Consider the following 18886-nt stretch of genomic DNA (forward strand, 5'->3'; position numbering starts at 1 on the left):
TGACAGGCACTGTGCCACATGCCTGATGTCCATTAGCTCAGTGAGTCTGCACAACCACCCTGCAAGGGTTGTTCCGTACTTGCCTGTTTTACACACAAGGAAACGGAGCTTTGGGCAGATTATTTAATCTGCCCAAGGTCATAAACCTTCATAACTGGTAGTGATAGGATGCAAAGGCAGAATTCAAACCCAAGTAGCCTAGCTCCAGAGACAGTGCCTTTACCCCCTGAGCTGACTGACTCGCAAGCAAAAGATGTGGATGAGTGTGGCGAAGGAGAAGCGTGTGATGGCAGAGCAGCCCCAGGAGAGGGATGACATGGAGAAGGAGGGGGAAGCAAGAACTAAGCAGGTCTGTAACAAGAGCAGAAGGCATGAGGCCAAAGAAAAGACAGGCAGAGCAAGCAGGGAACAGAGGGAGAGCTGGGTACACAGCTGCTTGGCCACAGGGGCCTGACCACACACACACAGGGGAAGTGGGAGCCACAGACAAAAGCAGGGCCCATGCAGTGGGCCAGCAGCAGACCCAGGTGAATTCATGGAGCCATAAAAATTCCCCACATTGCGGTCTTCTAAATGCACAGACACCTGGTAAAGGTGCCCCATCCTCCTAAACAATAGAGAGCAAGAAATGTTTTGTATAGCATGAGCAGTAAGCCAGATTGTGAGCATGGATCAAGACACCAAACCCTTCTCTTTCTAATCTGAGTTTTTGAAACAAGTACCCTTTCTGTCTCTCCTAGGTGAAAACATGATAACAGCTAACAGATTTATTTTGCTCATGGAATAAATATCAGACACTACATGGAAGCTCTGTACATGTAATCTCATTTCATCAACAAAACACTAAAAGCTGGTGTATCCTCATTCATGGGTGGGGAAACTGAGGCTCAGAGAGGTTAGGTCACTCATTAAGCCAGGTGCTGACAGGGACAGGAAGCGTCCAGTGTGAGCACTGACCGTCACTGAGCCAGCACTGCCCAGTACAGTGTGAACATAACCAGGCCCCACACTATCCCCTATACGCGAGCCTACGGCAGCACCAAGATTTACAAGGAACACAGACAAGCAGGAGCAAACGCTGTTATTGCAGAACAGAGCTCTGGATCTTCTCTCATTCGGGAAGTCATCCTTACAGAAGCTCTGCAGTCTCATTACTATGTGCCTGGCCAGCAGGAAGGGCAGCTCTTCCTGGAGTGTCCACCACGTGGACCAGGGAAGCATGGACTACCACAGACTCTGAGTAATTCCACAGGCTCAGAAACCTTGGGGGTCAGCTCAGCTGGTTGTCTGAGGTTCAGGATAAAAGGCACTGCAAGGGGGTTTATAAAGAAACTCAATGCCTAGAACATAATCACTTCGGCTCCTTCTGAATGTTCCTCACTATGCTCTATACCTCCCAGGGCCTCAGTCAATCTAGAAAAGCCCAGTGGATACTGGTCATATTTATAGCCACTCAGCATCTTTTGGACTCACTTCCTACAATTTAGAATTCCCCATATTTTGAAGCCTGCCTCCCTATGACAGAAGCTCAAACCTGCTCTGCCAGCTTCCATTGCAACTATGGCACAGGTATGTGCCCAGAGACACCTGTACAGACTTTGACTCAGGAGCTACTGACATAAGAAGAGGGGACAGGAAAATCATTTTCTTTGGCTATGTGACAAAATGAATGATTCTTACAAAAATTCCAATCCCGTACAAAATAAATGCACAGAAATCTCTTGAATTTCTACACACTAATGACGAAAAATCTGAAAGAGAAATTAAGGAAACACTCCCATTTACCACTGTAACAAAAAGAATAAAATACCTAGGAATAAACTGACCTAAGGAGACAAAAGACCTGTATGCAGAAAATTATAAGACCCTGATGAAAGAAATTAAAGATGATACAAACAGATGGAGAGATATACCATGTTCTTGGATTGGAAGAATCAACATTGTGAAAATGACTATACTACCCAAAGCAATCTACAGATTCAATGCAATCGCTATCAAACAACCAATGGGGCTTCCCTGGTGGCGCAGTGGTTGAGAGTCCACCTGCCGATGCAGGGGACATGGCTACGTGCCCTGGTCCGGGAAGATCCCACATGCCGCGGAGCAGCTAGGCCTGTGAGCCATGGCTGCTGAGGCTGCGCGTCCGGAGCCTGTGCTCCGCAACGGGAGAGGCCACAACAGTGAGAGGCCCGCATACCACAAAAAAAACAACAACCACCACCAATGGCATTTTTCACAGAACTAGAACAAAAAATTTCACAATTTGTATGGAAACACAAAAGACCCTGAATAGCCAAAGCAATCTTGAAGAAGAAAAATGGAGCTGGAAGAATCAGGCTCCCTGGCTTCAAACTATACTACAAAGATACAGTAACCAAGACAGCATGGTACTGGCACAAAAACAGAAATATAGATCAATGGAACAGGATACAAAGCCCAGAGATAAACCCACGCACATATGGTCACCTTATCTTTGATAAAGGAGGCAAGAGTATACCGTGGAGAAAGGACAGCCTCTTCAATAAGTGGTGCTGGGAAAACTGGACAGCTACATGGAAAAGAATGAAATTAGAACACTCCCTAACACCATACACAAAAATAAACTCAAAATGGATTAAAGACCTAAATGTAAGGCCAGACACTATCAAACTCTTAGAGGAAAACATAGGCAGAACACTCTATGACATAAATCACAGCAAGATCCTTTTTGACCCACCTCCTAGAGAAAGGGAAATAAAAACAAAACTAAACAAATGGGACCTAATGAAACTTAAAAGCTTTTGCACAGCAAAGAAAACCATAAACAAGACGAAAAGACAACTCTCAGAATGGGAGAAAGTATCTGTAAATGAGGCAACTGACAAAGGATTAATCTCCAAAATTTACAAGCAGCTCATGCAGCTCAATATCAAAAAATCAAACAACCCAATCCAAAAACGGGCAGAAGACCTAAATAGACATTTCTCCAAAGAAGATATACAGATTGCCAACAAACACATGAAAGGATGTTCAACATCACTAATCATTAGAGAAATGCAAATCAAAACTACAATGAGGTATCACCTCACACCAGTGAGAATAGGCTTCATCAGAAAAATCTAGAAACAATAAATGCTGGAGAGGGTGTGGAGAAAAGGGAACCCTCTTGTACTGTTGGTGGGAATGTAAATTGATATAGCCACTATGGAGAGCAGTATGGAGGTTCCTTAAAACACTAAAAATAGAACTGCCATATGACCCAGCAATCCCACTACTGGGTATATACCCTGAGAAAACCATAATTCAAAAAGAGTCATGTACCACAACGTTCACTGCAGCCCTATTTACAGTAGCCAGGACGTGGAAGCAACCCAAGTGTCCATCAACAGATGAATGGATAAAGAAGATGTGGCACAGATATACAATGGAATATTACTCAGCCATAAAAAGAAACAAAACTGAGTTATTTGTAGTGAGGTGGATGGACCTCGAGTCTGTCATACAGAGTGAAGTAAGTCAGAAAGAGGAAAACAAATACCGTATGCTAACACATATATATGGAATCTAAAGAAAAAAAAATGGTTCTGAAGAACCTAAGGGCAGAACAAGAATTAAGATGCAGATGTAGAGAATGGACTTGAGGACACAGGGATGGGGAAGGGTAAGCTGGGACGAAGTGAGACAGTGGCATGGACATATATACACTACCAAATGTAAAACAGATAGCTAGTGGGAAGCAGCCGCATAGCACAGGGAGATCAGCTCGGTGCTCTGTGACCACCTAGAGGGGTAGGATAGGGAGGGTGGGATGGAGACGCAAGAGGGAGGGGATACGCGGTTACAGGTATACGTATAGCTGATTCACTTGGTTATACAGCAGAAACTAGCACACCACTGTAAAGCAATCATACTCTAATAAAGATGTTAAAAAAAAAAGTTCCAATCCTTCTCAACAAGTTTTCTTCCTCTCTTACCCAAGTGTATCTTGCATATTGATACAGGAAAATCCCTAGCCCTTGTAAACGCTCATGTGCAGCATGCCCAAAGAACAAATGGCAGGGAACAATTAATGGGAGCTGGATCAGCTGTAACTATGCACACCAGGAAAGACAAAGGAGTAACAGGAAACGGAAACACAATACCAGACACAGTAAGCTCCCAAAGCAATAACTATATTACAATTTCCCACCAGCTGGCTTAGAAATCTCAAAGCACTGAAACGCCTATCTTCCATTCCCAAGTAAAATTCCCTTCTAGTTTGGGAGATACTACCATCACTTCCCAATGCCCCTGAGGCTCCACTGAAGAGAACCCATTGTGAAAGATTCTAGAATGAACAAGACCTACTACCTTCCCTCAGCATGAGGTCCTAGACACTCCTTGCAGGTCAGCCTATATTTCTGATCATGACAAAGGATTCAAGATTATGTCTGGATTACCTTCGAGACATCTCCTCTGACCAAATGGCCTTCTCCTAGCCCCCAGAATGCACTTCATCCAACAAGCGTTCTTGAGTGTCAGTGATGTTCTATATATGCTATGCTGGGAGTACATAAGAGAATAACAGATTATCCCACTCCTTAAGAAGCCAAACTTCACTTAGAGTTCCAGCAGCACTGAATTTATACTGAATGAAGAGCTGGGGGCACTGCAAGATGACATGCCCTCAGGTAGAAAAGAAGAAAGCAGATGTACAAATGTTCTTTGTTCCAGTGGAGGAAAGAGACGAAGACTAAGAGAGGTAAGACAAGGAGGAAGGAAGGAAGGAAGGAAAGGAAGAGAGGGAGGGAGGGAGGGAGGAAGGAAAGAAATAAGGAATGGGGGGAGGGAGGGAAGAGAAATAAATTAAAAGGACAAACTGAGGCATAAGATACGATACATGGAAAAGATATGTTCTTGTAGATCTGAAGTTCTCGCTTGGAGATGGGATAAGATATCATTGCCTAATCTGGAATTACAACGTTTGAATCCTTGAACCTCTCCAAGAGTTCAACTCTTAGGAAGACCCATAATTGTCTCTTACTGGTTTTCAAATAATTCAAATATTCTTTCAAGTTCAAGAATACCCCTAAGACTTCAATACACAGTCTCTGCCTTGACTATGTGACAAAAGAGAGGAATCGAAACAGATATTTCACTTTTAGAATAGCCTAAGTGACATATGTTTTGTGACGTGGCTCAAGACACTCATCTCTTTCTATTCATCAACTGAAATATCAAAGAATTCTCCTACAAAGGAGAATCTCAAATAATTACCCATTTCAGCTGCCTTTGAGTATGAAGCTTTCATAACTCATCCAATGTCTTGATCAGAATGATGATTTACGGACTTCTACTTTTTTTTTTTTTTTTTTTTTGAGAAACCATCCCTTCAAGTAAACAAGTTCATACCATAAGTTGCTGACCTGACCCATGGCTCCAGAGGTGAACATGTGACCATAAGTACACAGTCTGCATATTCATTCTCCTGGTCACAGTGTTTAAGACCTTAGTACATGACTCAAGATAGTTCTTGGCATAGGATTTTGGTCGAACAACAGGGAACCTAGCGTTGCTTAAGCTAGTAGAATATGAATCTGAGTTTCCCAGTGGCTTCCCCATTGGAAAACTTGCCTCAGAAGGCAGCCAACAAAAGGAAAGCAGAGCCAAGATCTAGAGAGACAGAGACCATCCGAATGACACTGAGCATCTGGACCCAGCCGTACCAAAGGCCAAGTACCCCCAAGATTTTTCAATAATGCAAAATAAAATAAAGTCCTATTTCCCCGAGTCAGCTTGGGTTGCATGCTCTTCCTCTGCACCAATAAGAATCCAGACAATACATTTCCTGTATGCTTCTTCTTATTTCCCATCACACACAACCAACCTGGTCACACACACAACCAATTCCCTGCCTAACTCTGTCTTGTAGCCAGGAGACACATAAATTGTTATTTTGCAGGTTGCATTGGAATGACTCCACCTCTAAAGCCTTTTAAACGGGTAGCTAACCTCTGTGATGCTGACCATTGAATATCAAATCTCTTAGGTGCTCTAACATGTCAGCTCACTTTTTGGCCACCAGGATTTCACGGACAGGCGGATCAGCTGCAAATACCCGCTCATCTGTCATGTGCATCCTCCTAGAACCAAATAAATGTCAAATTCTCTGAGATCTGCTTCCCTGTCCCCATGGAATATAGATTCCTGGAAGGTTTTCACCATATCTCAAATCAAATGAAGAATGTTAGATGAAATGCAGAAGAGCCTCAAATCACAAATCGTAGTCACTGGAGGAGACATAACTCTTCAACATATGAAGATTTCTTCTTTTTTTCCCCAAATGAACTTGGAACAATTATTACCTATTCATAACTCTCTAAATTGGATTTTTAAGCTCTTTTTGATCAGCAGCTGGTTACAATTTTGTAAAAGAGTTTCTCCAATGGCACAAATACTGCTGTACCCCAGAGGAATTGCAGAGCTAATCAATCACTTACATAACTAGTACTCACTGTGAAAATAATGTCCTTGACCGAACAATGAACTTGAAAACATATTCCAAAGCTTTCAGCGTTCTTAAAATTGGCTCACATTGCTCTCCTCTGCTGGAGGTATCCAAGTAAGTCTTCAGCACCATCATCAATTTCCTGAATAAGGGATTACATTTTCAAAAATACATCTCTTTTCAGCCCACAGCATGGTAATTAGTTTGTTTACTAAATTATAAGGCATTCAATCAAAGGTTAGAGGTGATGGTATAGCCAAGCTCACATAGTCATTTACACCATAAAAATAACTGCCTAAAAATATATGTTTAATACAGGGAGTGAGTATTTCCTGTCCATAAACAGCCAGCAAAGGAAAAAGTAGTGAGAAAAAAATCTTTTGACTCTGGGAAAACTAGTCACAGTGAGGATGTGAGGGGGGATCGTGGTGGTGATAATGTTCTTTTCAGCTTTTTCTTCCCACAGAAAATGTTCCTGTAATATCATGGAACTCCGTTGCCTGGAAACTTACCATGTTTCTTTATTACCAGCAGGGTGGACTTCGAACTACTTGGCCTGCTTTTCCAGGTCCCTTCACAAACGGGCCTCCACCAACTTTTCCAGCATCATCTCTGATCTCTAACCCTCAGTTCTCTATACACAAGCTGTACTGAGCTACTTGTCATATGCACTTCCTTCTCCCTAGCCTTTGAATCCCAGTGTGTATCACAAGTAGCTGTTCAATAAATGATAGCTGACTGACTGACTAAATGAATGAACGAATGAGCAAACACTTCCATGTACTTCTGCCACCATAAAATATTCGTACCAACCTATGAGTTTGCATATTTTTATTTAATCCAAATGACACAGCCAGATTGGGTTTTGTCAAAAAAGGCAGAACTCACACAGGCTGGTGACAAAAAGAAACTACTCAAATTTTTGTGACCTAGGCATCCTGGCAGGGCAAGCAGGAAGTACACAGTTACTTACTTGTAAGCTAGGGTAGCACTGAAATGCTGTTGAATGTAAGCCTCCAGAACGGTGTTGAAATGCTGGAATTTCCGGTCAGCAATGAGTCCTATTATGTAGATCTTGAGGAAGAAGCAAGGAATCAGTGGGTTTTGTGGGCAGACCCAGGACAGGAAGCTGTATTCACATGGCATAACTGAAACCCTATCAAATTCTTTTGCCCAGGAATTAGGTCACTAATATAGCTTCAGTCCTTTTCATGAAGGTAGTACCTCTCCTCAAAAGTATTTCACGAAGTATGCTACAGGGTTTCACGGTCAGATAAGCTTGAGAAATCTCAAGTTATCAAAACCTTAGACTGCCTTCTTTATTGCAGGCCTTATCAGAGTCTTCCATGTGCTTCTGTGCATTGTAAATCTCCAAGAGAGTCACGCAATGGCCAACACTTCCCTAAGTTCTTTAATCAAAGGATCTTTTTGTCAGGAAGCATTTTTCCTTAGACACAGCTTTCTAGGAGGCCCTCTTCGGAAGCACTGGATTAAGTCACAGTTGTCTCCAAGTAAGCTCTTTAAAAATGTAAATGTCACTGACACAAAGGGTTGACACATTCATACCTTATTGGTCACTGATACCTTAATGCAGATTTTTTTTTTATGTTTATTTTGACATGACATTGAGAAGATGTGAGTTGGGACCACAAGAGGAAGAACAGACCATTTCGAAAGGTGGAAAGGAGACAGATCTGCCTGGTGTACCACCCACTCTAAAATGTTCTGGGGTGGGCAGGAGGAGTGTAACAACTGCTGCGCTGGAGACTGAGCAGGAAGAAGGTAAAAAAAAAAAAAGAGTTAGGAAACATTTTGGGTGCTTTACAACCTGGCCAAGGACTCACTCCCCGTATTCATGGAAAGCCAAAGCGACTGTTCACGGTATCCAGCTTCATGTACCTTCAACCAGGGCCAATCCACCATCAGCACTTAAACACTCCCCTTTTAATCACCCTGCCCATGCTTTCAAATGAACTCGAAGCAAACGAAGGGAAACAGCAACTCGTTCATTGGTCTGTTGCCAAATGTTACAATGCCTCCAAAAAATTCATGAAAAGGGCCATGTGGGCCATAAGTTCTCTGTGTTCTCACAGTGAGACACACGTTAATGCCTAATGTCACTAAACACTGGCCCCCTCTCTCTTACCAAAGCATCAAAGACGAGGATGTCATACTCATTACTTTGAGAATGTTCCATCATGATGTTGAAGAGGGCATCCAGAGTATCCTGGAGAAACTGGGCAAAATAATGAAGGTCTTGTAAGAAAGAGTGTAGGTGACCCAGCAGTCCCACTCATCAGTGTTTACCCAAGAGGGTGAGGGCACACATCCACCATGTGCCATGTTCAGGAGGGCCAGGTACTTTACTCACAAGAGCCAGAACTTGGAGCAACCCAGCTGTCCATCTTCAGCAGAGTGGATAATTATAGGGTGGCATTTTCACATTATAGAACACTCCACAGCAATAAAAAAAAGAGCAAACTACTTCAACGTGGAATGACGAATGTAACTCTTGTGAGCATTGTGCAGGGTAAGATAAGTCAGACACAGAAATGTCTATTCATTATCCTCTCTTTTTATGAAATTCAAGAACAGGCAAAAACCCCATCTATAATGATGGTAGTCAGCTTAGTGGTTACTCCCGAATAGGTTACTGATGGAGAAGGGGTAAGAGGGAACCTACTGCAATGCTAAAAATGTTCTGTACCTTGACCTAGGTGGTGGGTACACAGTTGTGTACATGTGTAACAATACACTGAACTGTACTCTTAAGATACGTGCTCCGTACATATGTTACCATATGTAGAGTATACATCAATAATAATTTTTTTCTAAAAACAAGAAAAAAAGAATGCAAAAGGGAGACAACAGAATGCCCTTTCAGATGCCTTTTCCAGGCTGACAAAGGTGACGGGCCTTATTAAAGGATGTCTGGGGAATTTCCCTGCCATTGTTGAACCAGGTAGGTGGGTCAACAGTGCACAGTTAAAGCATTGATCTGGAAATCTGACCATTGCTTCTCCATGTATGGGCAATTAACTAAAATTTGATACCCCTCCCTCGTAAGAGATGGGTCAATATTTCCTATAGTCGAAACACAGAGCTACTACATAAAGATGTTCAATCTCAGAGTTTCTAGTTGTACCAGGTTCCCAATGGAAACAAGATCACCAGGACCTCTGGGAAACACTTGCCCCAATTCATAGTGCTGGAGAGACAGTTGCTTTCATTAGATTTGCGCTTCAGACACTATATTCTCCACTACCATGTGGACACAACAATACATCTGACATTTACATCGTTTTCTGCTTGTTTCACCTAAAATGTGAGCGCTGATGTCTTTCCTTTTCTCATGTTTAATACATAACATTCGCGAAGCAGCAGAAACCAAGAATACTTTTTATTTCTAACAGCAACATGTAGATAATACTAAGAGATCATACTACCATAGCAACTTACAACAACAAAAATAAATAATAGTTACTATTTGTTGAACTTTGTACATTTTCATAAGCGTTAGTTCAATTATTGTGCATTATGTGTAAGAGACTTGTGGAGTAATTTTTAAATATGTATCATCTTGAATGCTCACAACCCTGGAAAATATGTCATATTGATGATACTATCACATAAAGTTGGCAAGCAGTTGAACTGGGATCTACACCAAAGTTGATCTATTTTCAGAGACTGTGCACAACCATACTCTTCTCCTGTTCAAGATTCAGCATCACTGAACCATATCATCCCCCAGATTTACCAATAAAGGCTTCTAATGCCGACTTCGGACACTGTATCCCATTGTCAGAAGCAAAGTTGGCCTATCTCCCTCAGCACTTCATCTCTCCCCTGAAGCCACCCATGATTTAAAGCTCTGTCACTGGTGGATGAATACAGGCAAAATGAAGCCCCACTGACCTTTACTACTTCTTCTCCATCGACAATCTTCAATTTTTCTAAATTCTCCTGTAGCAGTTGTGGCTTCATACGCCACTTCAGCAAACCCAGCAAACCCACTAAAATAGAGTCCAGACAAGCAGAATTACTATTACTGGCCTGAACTGTCTGTATCAGGACCTCCCCTGGCCTGCCCACACATAAACACACACACACACACACACACACACACACACACACACAGAGCTATCAATGTTTCCGATACCATTCTGGGTGAGCTTTGTGGAGCACACCAGCGTAGAAATGCAGAATACATCCCGGGAGCTGACAGAGAGCCCCCCAACACTGCTGGAGCTTCGACTCAAGGTAGCCCCCTTGTTTTCCACATGGTGTCGGTAAGAAGGAAGAGTCAGGTAAGCACTGGCATCCTCCATCTTCTTGCTGTCCCCCTGGAAACAACACCTTGGTTACTTCCCCAAGCCAAGGGTATGCACCCAATGCTACACAAAGTTTGCAGTGGCCAGATTACACACTGTAGGTAGAGAGGATCAGAAACAGTGAGGGACATCATAAGAGGAGCAGTGAACATCAGCTGGTAAGGTAAGGCTGTTTTTCCACAAAATAGGCGAGAACCCAAGGTTACGTTAATGGGAAAGGGGTTGATCAACCAACCACCTGAAGGCTCTGTGGACTTCATTAATGGCACAGAGGGAACTGAAGATTCCCAAACAGGATATTTTAATTCATTCTAAGTTTTATAAGATCTTAACACAAACAAGCCCACCAGCAGGATAAGGAATCGGCTTAAAGAAGAAGTTAACAGCAAAGGCACTAGATTCTGAAAGTGATGGTATTTAGACCCTCTTCTCCCATTCACATGCCTGTGTCATTTTGGACACATTCCTTGGTCTCTCTGTGTCTCATTCTTCTCATGATTAAACTGAGAATTAATCATATTACCTACTTCTAGAAATCTGGAGCAGACTAGATGGCATAATGCATATAGAACACTTAGTAAAATGACAGACACATCAGTCCCTTGGCATGCTGAAATGAATGACCAGAGGTACGCATTACAGCAGTCAACATTTACTGAGCCCTCACTCTGCACTAGATGCTGCACTAAGTGCTTTGTATGCCTTAGTTCATGTCACTTAAGCCTCACAACAGTTGTACTGTTGTGTATACTGTTATCATCTCCAGTTTACAGATGAGGAAACTGAGGCTTAAGGAGGGGGACTAAATTGAAAACTGACTGCAACTGGGACTCTGCCCCCAATGAGTTCACAATCTTTTAAATCAAGAACTACCTTGACGCGTCAAAACTGAGAAAACAGAGCCTATACAGAAGGAAAAGGGGTGTTCTGGAAAAGCCAAAGAGACTCAGAGAAGAGTACCCTGTTATGAAGCTTTGATGAGGCTGTGTTTGCCATGCAGACCACAGGCAAAAGGGCAACTCCAACCTCCAATGCTGAGAAAGTCAAGGGCAAGGGTTTGATCCCTGTGCTGACCACTTAGGCTTTGCCCTGTTTCACAGCCATACCCTTTGCCTCCAGCCAGGGGCTAGCTAGATACGTGCCACTGTCACAGGAGTGGTTGTGGGGAAGCATGCATGTAAGATCAGGAAAATACTTCCCCACTTCTAGAGAACAGTGCAAGTCTCATGACATAAAAATAACAGCAGCGGCCCTCTATACTCTTTTACATGGTCCTTCTGCGTGGGTCATCTCATGGTCGTAAACATGGCCATCACCACTTAAGGAAAAGGAAACTGAGACTCAGGAAGACATGGGAGATGACTCCAATTTAGTCAACAGCAGGATCGGGACCCTAAATTGTGATATTTTTTCCATTAGCTACAGTGAGGAAACTCTCAAATATTTCTTGCTGGTCTTCTGTACATCCCACAGGTGTCTTAACAGAGTCAAAGCCCACTCTGTATGTAACAATAACCTTCCATTTCCTGAGAATTCCACGTACCCATCAATGTCATGCTTACATGCACTGACTCATATAATCCTCACAGTTACTCACTGAGAGCTCACAGATGAGGACACGGAGGCCCAGAGAAGTTACGACTTCGTACAAAAGGCCTCACAGCTGGGAAGCCCCTATGTGTGTGACTCTGGGGTCCCTGCTCTTAATTACCAAGCCATCCTGCCATCTCCCCCTCACTTCCTGCATGCTCCCCACTGCAGAGTTAATACCAGCTCATGGTACCTTTAGGACAACCAAGTCATGGCATCCGTCATGCAGAGTGGTCCCGTCTTCCTTCATCAACTTCACATAGGACATGGCAAAGTTCTTTTCTCCTTTATCCTTGGCTGAAAATAGCATTGTTGAGGTCAGGAAAAAAAAAGATACTTGGGCCACCCAATGATCCCATCCCTCTCCCCTTGGGGGTTTTGCAGAGATGCCATTTGGTTGGGCACTCACATTCCAGGGATGACCGATGTCGAAACATGAATCGCAGGTGGATCCTCTGCATGTCTTCAATAGGGACGGCCACCTCAATAGGCAGAAACCAGAGCTCAGGAGACAATGAGTTAAAGAGCCCTCCCCACTCCACCCCGCCCCCCGCAAAAGGCAGCCTGACCATTTAACTTAGAGTGCTGCGTGCTGATTTATTACCCAGCCATCAAGCCTGATGAACTGTAAATACATTACATAAGAACTGGCTATGAAGAGAAAATAAAGTACCAAATGTAATCCATTTGGCAAATTGCATTCCCAGCCAATGAAAAGAGATCTGTAAATTATAGTGAGGAAAAATGAATCTCTCCAAATTGATATAAAAGTCACATAACTTTAGCACAGGATTTAATGCACTGCAAACTGCACAGTGCACATTTTCCTTACACACTCCAGGAGTCTGGGCAGTTGCAGCAGGGCTTAGAAAATTAACAGTGCCCATTAGGGGGCTTGATGGGGGACTGTCATTTATGTAAATTAATAAAAATGCTTGAATCCAATCATATTCGGGAAAATCCTAGGCCTCATTCCCATCTTTGGTTTTTCCTCCAAGGACACTGGGCCAAGACAATCACCCCTTGGTCACCCAGTTTCACTGTCCAGTGAGTGGTCTGCTGTACCCTTGACTGAGGCGCTTTTGGCCTGTCTCTGGACTATCCCACCTCCCAAAGCCCCACAGCAATCCCTGTATTATACAATTCAGGCCCAGACAGAGAAGCTTAGCTACCTGTGAGAAAAACCACTCAGATTTTCTGTGGATACTTTCTGCTCCAGAAAATGAAATTTGAGCCCAAAGAGGTCCACCACTTGTTTGTGTGTCTCAGAGCACAAGAACTGAGAGTCACATGGGCAGCTGTTGTCCAATTCATTCTTTCACTGCATATTGAATCAATACTATAAGCTACAATCATGTGAAGCACGGGCCATGCTGACGTAAGGCAGAGTTCCACTCAAAGAGCTCATGGCCCACACAGGGCAACACATAATTATCACCATGTGATGAGGGCTAGCAAAGAGATATAACTGGGGTACAAGAGAGCACAAAGAAAACAACCTGGTCCAACAGCTCTCTGACCCCAAAGCTGGGTAGGTCATCACTTTTAAGAGAGGGAGTACAGGGAGACCCACTGAGGAAAACAGGAATATAGGTGACAACGCAAGAACCACTGAGGTTTGAAGAGCTACCTCTGAAAGGGAAGTCTTATGAATACCTTCAGTTTGGGTTCAGAGCACAGAGTGAGTAAAGACTGCTATTAATTACAAGGCAGAGACATCTGAAGCTGTAATCAAGCTTCACTGTCCACTAAATTAATTCCGAACTCCACTTCCAATGCATGATATTCCCTTCTGCTTCAGTGTGACAATCTGGTAATGCAAATATTTGTGGTTAATGCCACTTCCATCTGAGGTACCCTCCCAACGGTGTATCTACCAGGTATTAAATAGCTTTTTATAGCCTCACATTTGCTCCCAAGCTCTGTCACTCCTCACTGCTGAGTTAAACGACACAACTTGATGGCTTGGGCACAGTCCACAAGACCATCTGACAATGCCATGGTGGCTGTAGCTGCCGGGCCGGTGAAGGGTGATCAAGAGGACCGGGCGGTCGCCCACTGGGCCACTATTTCCACTGCCTGACACACCACCAGAGACATGCTAGGCTACTGTTTCAGATCTTAGGGAGTCTTAGAGTCCCCCAACTATTATCATCATCATTATTATTATTATTACCTTGACTGTTTCCATCCACCGTGGCTGTTTGACTTGATAGTACACGACGGACCGATACTCATTCATAGGTTTGTCCCCAGCTCCCACGCAAATTGCATTCTGACCCAAGAAAAATGAAAAGAGAGAAAACACTATGGAATTGCCATTTTCTATGCTTGGGCAATTTTGGTCCCGAGGCCAAGGCTGGCCACAGGGCCTGGGATAACCCTGCCTTCTTTAAGCCTTCTGCCAGGTACCCTTCTACATTACGGATTTATACATGAATGTGCCGGGCACTGGGAGCGACAGCTGCTTAACTATAGAAATTCTATTACTTGCATTCTGGAAACCACTGAAGCGCAGCAGGAGCTGACGTGGCTGCCCTATTGTCAACGGTAACCAGCCTTGGAGCTGCTGCGCGCTGCCAGTCTTATCAATTCTATTTGTTTCCTACATCTGAATTGCACAAAGTTACCAAACAGGCTCAGCTCAGCCAAGCAGCAGCCCGTTCTGATGGATTTCTGATGCTAACACACCCAGGTGCTGGCGGGAGCTGGGCAAGCGGAGGGAGCTTGGGTTTCAGACAGACACATGGGCAGAGGGGGCTAAAGGAGCCCGCAGCTAGGGAGCATCTTCCAGGTACCAGGCCCACACTAAGCACTGGGATATGGGCATGAGTCAGAGAGTAAACCTGACACGAGGGCTCACAGTGTGGTGTAGGAATCATTATATGAGCAGACAAATCACTAGGCAATGTGAAGTGATGACAGATATATGTATCCAGTTGTCCGTTGGTATCCACAGGGGCTTGGTTCCAGGGCCCTCCTTTCCCCGCCACTGATTAAAAAAAAAAAAAATCCACAGATGCTCACATCCCTTATATAAAACAGTGTAAACAGCGTAGTACAGTTGAACTTCTGCATCTGCAGATGCAGAACCTGCAGGTACAGAGGGCTGACTGTATAATACTATGGAGCACAGAGAAAGGACACTTCAGTGCCCCCCTGAAGACTCAGGGAATATTTCTTGGAGGTGATGACAGTTGAAGTTCTTGAAGAAAGGTTCCAAGTTGGCTTTGAGCAGAAACACAGGAACGACATTCTGAGAGAGAGTGAGCACAGAGCAAGCATACCTACATAGGATATTTATTCTTAAAAAATCACCCTCAGACTAACAAGGAATTACCTTGCAATAGAGTATGCCAACCCCTAATTCTATCTCTGTGCTCATTCCAGTTGTTTGGCCCCAAACAAGATCTAAGGTAGGGTCACTCAGAAGGGGCCTAAGTTTAGTTTTTATACCAGAACAAGAGATTTCAACCTCAAGTCTTCAGAGATCCAGGGACATGAGGATTGGTTTTGCAGCCCCAAGCCCCCAAACTACAAAACTGTGCGCCTCTGGGCACTTTTATGGTGAGAGAATCCATGACTCTCACTAGATTCCATCAGATTCTCCAGTGGATTCCCCACCAGGCTGAAGGAACCAAAGCTGGCCACTCTGGGCCCCTGGGAAAGCAAGCTAAGCTGCGGGAAGGATAATTCTGTCCCTCTGTACTTCTGAGCTATAGGGAAAGAATGAGTTCAGTTTCAATATTGACTGATGCTACATATGGCCAGATCAAACCCATCTGAAAATAAGGCTACAGCATCCTTTCAAAACTTATCTCTGAAAAAACAAGGACAACCAGGGAACTGCAAATGAGGGAAGACATACAACTCTCTTAATTTTCAATGGTATGGAGCCTTTCAGAACTTCTTGAGGTGCTGAACTAAAAACATGCTTCCAAAGTTGTCCTAACCATTTAGAGAGTGCTTTGTGTCCAGCACTATGCTAAGCCCTTTACACGAACTGCCTCACTCAATTCAATCCTCACAACCGCCTCTGACGATTACTGTCATTATCCCCATTTCAGAACTGAGTAAACTGAGACCTTGAGAGGTTACATCACTTGCCCCAAAAGGTACCAACGCCCGGACTACATCTCAGACCCTCTAATTCTTTGCCCAGTGTTCCCTCTGTAACAACCTAGATGCCTTCCAGCCTCCTAAGATTTATAGCTAGTGACAATGATGGGCTTAGCATTTCTGTAGCTCAGCTGAATCCCACATAGTTTATAAAAACTGAAAATACACATGTATCTCTGGTGAAAGTAAAGCTGCTGTACAACATGCAGCTGAATCCCACAAAACTATCCTGATGATGAAAATTTTTGATTGCCTAAAGCTGGAGAAAACAGTCTCAGTATTATTCTGAGAAAGACCTAAGACAGCTCCCTCCCTCGCAACACTTCACAGATAAAACCAAATGTCGCTGGGTGTGTAGAAAGAGCATTGTGACCAGGGATGGGGCCGGTTTTCAGGAAAATATAGATTTGTGCTTGTCTCCAGTGAACCTATTCAATAATTTTCCCTATTGCCCACCCCCACGGCTCCCTGTTAACAACGAGAGCTCCTAATTGGCTTCAGGTCAGTAGAAGGAAGCCTGGAAACTTTAATGCCGACTTGGCCTTGGTAGACACACTTCAGCAGGAGGAAAAATCAGGCTCCAAACACAGGTCTTGTTTACCTCGTAGGAATCACCTGAGGAATAAATGACACCAGGGGTGCGAACGCATTTCGAGAGCCAGGAAGTGCTTTAGGCTGACAAGGTCGGTCTTATCATGGGAAGATGCCAGTTGGTGTCCACGAGGCAGTAACCAAGCCTGCGACAGCTCTACCTTTCTGGTAATAGTGAACTTCGATGAACACCTGTTATGTCAATTACTTCAGCTGGCATTCACAAGAGTAAGGTGCCACTGCTGGTCTCAGTTTCAGACAGAGTCTCCTAGGCGTAGAGAGATTATGTAATTTGCTCCAGGTCATCCCGCTACTCCGGCTGAGCTGGGCTTTCGGCCTGGATGCCTGGCCCCAGAGGTCATGTCTTAACCACTACACAGCACTGCCCCGCATGCCCTACCTCCAGCCCTGTAACCTGGCTGGTCTCAGAAGAGCAAAGGTTTCTCAGCACGGCATCTGAGCATTTTTACTTCTTGAAATTGCTTTAGGCATCCCCACTGGATTGTCTGTTGGACCCCCTCAGATCCTTTCCAGGGCTTCAGCTTGCAGCTGGTCTGCTTTTCCTAAATGTTACCTCCTTCCTGTTGCTGAGTATTTACCACATACCAGGTGCCTTACACCTACCCTTTTGTATAAACAGCAACCCCACAAGGAAGAGATTATTATTCCTCTTTTATAGACATGTAAACTTGCCCAAGATCACACAGCTAATAGGAGGGGAGGGTGGGATTTGACTGCTGTCAGTCTGATCTCAGAGCCCAGCCTATTAGCTTCTCTGCTATGGGTCCTCCTGAGCAAGGTCGTAGAGACCCCAAAGTGAGCCAAGGACAAGTCTAACCTACTCTATCCTCCCACCCCACTCTTCCTAGGAGCGGGAGGACAAATCGATACCCCTAAAGGGGACTGTTCCCACCAACATCAAACAGGAACGTTTAAGTGTGCTGCCTGACACTTAATTAGGCAGTAATATTTATTTCTGCAAGTAGAGAAAGAAAAGCCTCCCACAGGCTTCCTTAGCAATTTTCAATAGTCAGTCAACTGAACTCCCCCTAACTTCCCTCACAGATGAAACTGCAAATTATCTCTGTGCCCCACAGTTACCTCTCCATTTCTGCCCCCAAATTCCTGCCTATGTATTCATCTTTGATAAGTGCGTCCGTTCAGCCTGGTTGGGTGTGACACGAAAGGATGGCAGAGTCGGAAGTACAAATGGTTCAGAAACGAGATACGAGGTCTGCTTTCCCATTAACCGTTCCTTCTAATTTGTCCTTCGGCAACATCGAGGGCAAGCACATCAGCGTTTTAAAAAATGAGGCTGAGGTTGAAAAGTTCTCCAACAGGTAGTTGGATAAAAATGACTTCAGGGCTTCCCTGGTGGCGCAGCGGTTGGGAGTCTGCCTGCCGATGCAGGGGACGTGGGTTCGTGCCCCGGTCCGGGAAGATCCCACATGCCGCGGAGCGGCTGGGCCCGTGGGCCATGGCCGCTGGGCCTGCGCGTCCGGAGCCTGTGCTCCGCAACGGGAGAGGCCGCGGCCGTGGGAGGCCCGCGTACCGCAAAAAAAAAAAAAAAAAAAAAAAGACTTCAAAGCATGGTCTATGCATTGGTGAAACCCAATTTCCCTTTCAGATAAAAACCCTCTGCTCTTCCTTTGTGTTTCTTTGAGCAAAGTGTCTCTTACTTATTTTTCAAAAAAGTTTCAAAATCCAACAAAAAGAGGATTAAGTTAAATCCTTGGATTTTGCGCAACTAGGTATTAATTAATGGGGCCAGTCTTTCCGAACAAAAAGG

At 44.2% G+C, this 18886-nt stretch overlaps 1 protein-coding gene across 1 annotated transcript in view; it reads right to left on the reverse strand.

The window, feature by feature from the left end:
• DOCK2 (dedicator of cytokinesis 2) overlaps window positions 1–18886 on the reverse strand; it is a 407441-nt gene that overhangs the window by 328403 nt on the left and 60152 nt on the right. The window contains exons 15-22 of the mRNA XM_082836577.1: window positions 14564–14662; window positions 12797–12869; window positions 12581–12684; window positions 10626–10809; window positions 10382–10479; window positions 8613–8702; window positions 7440–7540; window positions 6474–6608 (exon numbers count right to left, since the gene is read on the reverse strand). Of these exons, the coding sequence (XP_082692703.1) occupies window positions 6474–6608; window positions 7440–7540; window positions 8613–8702; window positions 10382–10479; window positions 10626–10809; window positions 12581–12684; window positions 12797–12869; window positions 14564–14662 (884 nt within the window). The remainder of the gene's footprint in view (window positions 1–6473; window positions 6609–7439; window positions 7541–8612; window positions 8703–10381; window positions 10480–10625; window positions 10810–12580; window positions 12685–12796; window positions 12870–14563; window positions 14663–18886) is intronic.

This window comes from Leucopleurus acutus, assembly GCF_964270905.1.
Source record: "Leucopleurus acutus genome assembly, chromosome: 3".
Taxonomy (NCBI): domain Eukaryota; kingdom Metazoa; phylum Chordata; class Mammalia; order Artiodactyla; family Delphinidae; genus Leucopleurus; species Leucopleurus acutus.